A 2901-nucleotide genomic window follows, 5' to 3' on the forward strand; every position below is an offset into this window, starting at 1 on the left:
GAGAGAGAGAGATGAACCAACAGTCACCTGAACAGGGTCCCCAATTCTTCCGTCTGCGATTACCAGTCCTGCCTGTCCCCGAGGAGGAGGCCGCCCCACTCACCAGGTACCACTGCTCCCTGTAGAGGGGGTCGGGCCAGTAGGCCTGCGGACTGCGCAGGCGCACCCGCTCGCCATCGCCTCGGCCGTCGAGCGCGTCCAAAGCGTCCAGCTGGAACGGCACCGACAGCCGGTCTAGCGCGCGGGCCAGAGTGTCGCCGCCATGCCGTTTCTTGCGCGTCTTGAAATACTGCTGGTCGGCCCACAGAATCTGTAAAGCAGACACGTGAGGTTGATGGCAGCATGACACGGGCCGACAAGTCGCTCAGTACTTCCTCAGCACGAGAACACAGCATCAGCACAGTACGCAGCCGGCGATACAAAGACAGCGCACGTTTGTGCTCACACAACGCCGTGCCATTGCTGGCGGTGCTACAGCTTCACAAGTCGTCGGCACACGTCGCGGCGTCCATCTAGTTCGGCGTGTTCACGGCCGTCGCCTCACGACGGAGTTGAGCCGCCGGGATTCGATTTACGTAAGTACGGTGCCAGTCATCCCGCAAGCAGGAAATGACGCAAATTCAGCGGGCGCGCACCCAGTTACATCATGCAGCCGGCTCGGTGGCCGGGCCGGCCCGAGCGCGGTCGGCAAAGCTTCGCCGTCTCCGCAGCGGCCTGCCGCGACCCGATCAGCCGCGGCCGGCGACTCGCGACCATTCGCTCAAGGCGAGCCGGTCCGGTGACGCGCCCGGGCGCGGCCACAGCTTCTCACCTCGTCCGAGTCCATGAGCCGGCTGGTGTGATGGCGCGCCTGCTCGGTGGAGCGCTTGTGCACGCTGTGACACTCCAGCAGGTAGTGGTCGGTGAGGTCGCCGATCTGCCGCAGGACCTAGGCATCACCGGCGCAGGCACACGTGCCGACACTGTTGCGTGGCGCAGACGGCCCGGGGGCCGTGCGTCGGCGGTGCAGACCAGTCGCGTCACACGCCAGACAGCCTCCGGCAGCGGAGCTGCGCCTTGTGAGGCCGACATGCGCTCGCTCACGACCCCCTCCCCCCCCCCGCGGCGTCAAAACGCCCCGCTCAACTGTCCCCCCCCCCCCTCCCCCCAGAGACGCATCTGCGAACAGGGAGCCGACTCTCAGTCGGACAGGGAGCCGACTCTCAGTCAGACATGGACCCATCCCTCAGCCAGCGGGACCGCTAACGCCGTCGGCCCGGCGCCGCGACCACCTACCGAGTCGACCAGCGAGCAGCCGTGCTCGTCGGCGGCTCGCTCGGCGCGCGCTCGGCCGCCGGGCACCAGCACCGCAAACTGGTTCGTGTACTCGACGCTGGCCCGGTCGCCGGCGGCGACGGCGGCGGCGGCGAGCAGGGCGGCCGCCGCCGCCAGCAGGGCTCGGCCGTCGGCGCCGATCGCCATCGCACCTGCGGCACAGAGAGCATGACGTCACACGGCGCACCCACCGCAACACGCTCCCACTGACCGCGACTCGGCGAGCGCCCACCGCCGACGGCGCAGCCACCAATGCCGGGCGCCTTCCGTCCGGTGCCGAGCGCGATGCGCGCTCGGTCAGCCGTCAACCGCCCACCGCGAGCCGACGCTGCGTAACACGCGGCCGGCAGTGCCGACAGGCCGATCCCGTCGGAGCGGCGCCCGCGACGCACGCACTGTCAACAGCAGCGAGGCCCGAGGCTGTCCTGCCCGGAGCCGAGTCCGCGGCGCACCGACAAGCCGACGGCGCCTTTAATGGCCGACGGCCGAGAGGCGGTGGCGACCGAGTGGTCGGCTCTGTTTATCCGAGAGCCCCGGGCCGGCACGGCGGCACAGCTGCGGCAGCCCGGGAGACGGCCGGCGGCGCGGCTGCGACGGTCCGGGAGACGGCCGGCGGCGCGGCTGCGACGGTCCGGGAGACGGCCGGCGGCGCGGCTGCGACGGTCCGGGAGGCGGCCGGCGGCGACGGCGCGCCGACAGCAGGCGAAGAGCGGACGGACGTCACCGCATATGCAAAGGGATATTGCCTATGGCCTTCAGGAAAGACGCCCTAGAGTAAAAGATGCAGATGTTTGCGGCGTAGTTCCTACTTCAGCTGGCGTTTCTTCTTTTCGCCGGTAGTTTTACCCTTGTGCAGTGCCGTTTATGCATTTGTGGACTTGAGATGGGCAGTATGGAAAGCAAGTATTCACCGGTGCAGAAACGGGACGTCCATGGAAGAGTCACTGGCCCAAACCGCTTTAGTAGGGGCACATAACGTACTTGTGTCCCCAAAGTTTGGGCTTCTGAGCATAATATGGTGTTGGGCCTCCATATGAAGGCATATGCAACGCAAAATGTACACGCTAAAAACACCGTCGCGTGCTTAAGCGCTAGATGGACCGTGTCGAGCCCATGTGACCCACTGCAGCCACCTGCGACAGAGCACGCGAAGTTTCCGTTTCTAGCCCGATTACAAAGTACACTGTTGTCAGGCGATATAGCATGTGGCCTAGTCTCTATGATGTCAGGAACTGGACGGAAGCAGATTCTGAATTGTGTGTGGCCTTTAAATGAGTTACAGACCCTATCAAATCCCTTACCGAGCTGCGCCAGCAGCATCTCAAGCAAGGCGTTTCGATCAAGCTGGCGGAAATGAACATGCTTTTCGTTCTTTGCTTGTCCGGGAGGAGCCTAGGCGAGCGTTCAGCGTCTGGTATGGTAGCCTGAAGAGGTTCGTGGCTTAACAAGAATCTCCCGCCACGTTGCAAACGTGACCAGCTGCTTACTGGCTGGCATTGCGCTTAAACAGCAGTGAGTGCTTAAGTTGGACGAGAGACATCAAATGCAAGCATACCCACAACAGCATGCAGGCAAACAAAAGAAAAC

The 2901-nt window shown here is 64.4% G+C and overlaps 1 protein-coding gene across 1 annotated transcript in view; it reads right to left on the minus strand.

The window, feature by feature from the left end:
- The window catches only part of LOC119102612 (furin-like protease 2), a 21543-nt gene extending 20083 nt beyond the window's left edge, over positions 1-1460 (minus strand). Inside the window, exons 1-3 of the mRNA XM_037226055.1 lie at positions 1276-1460; positions 812-916; positions 104-310 (exon numbers count right to left, since the gene is read on the minus strand). Of these exons, the coding sequence (XP_037081950.1) occupies positions 104-310; positions 812-826 (222 nt within the window). The 5' untranslated portion in view covers positions 827-916; positions 1276-1460. The remainder of the gene's footprint in view (positions 1-103; positions 311-811; positions 917-1275) is intronic.
- Positions 1461-2901: the final 1441 nt, after the last annotated feature.

This window comes from Pollicipes pollicipes, unplaced genomic scaffold (genome assembly GCF_011947565.3).
Source record: "Pollicipes pollicipes isolate AB1234 unplaced genomic scaffold, Ppol_2.1 Scaffold_5724;HRSCAF=6776_pilon_pilon_pilon, whole genome shotgun sequence".
NCBI lineage: Eukaryota > Metazoa > Arthropoda > Thecostraca > Pollicipedomorpha > Pollicipedidae > Pollicipes > Pollicipes pollicipes.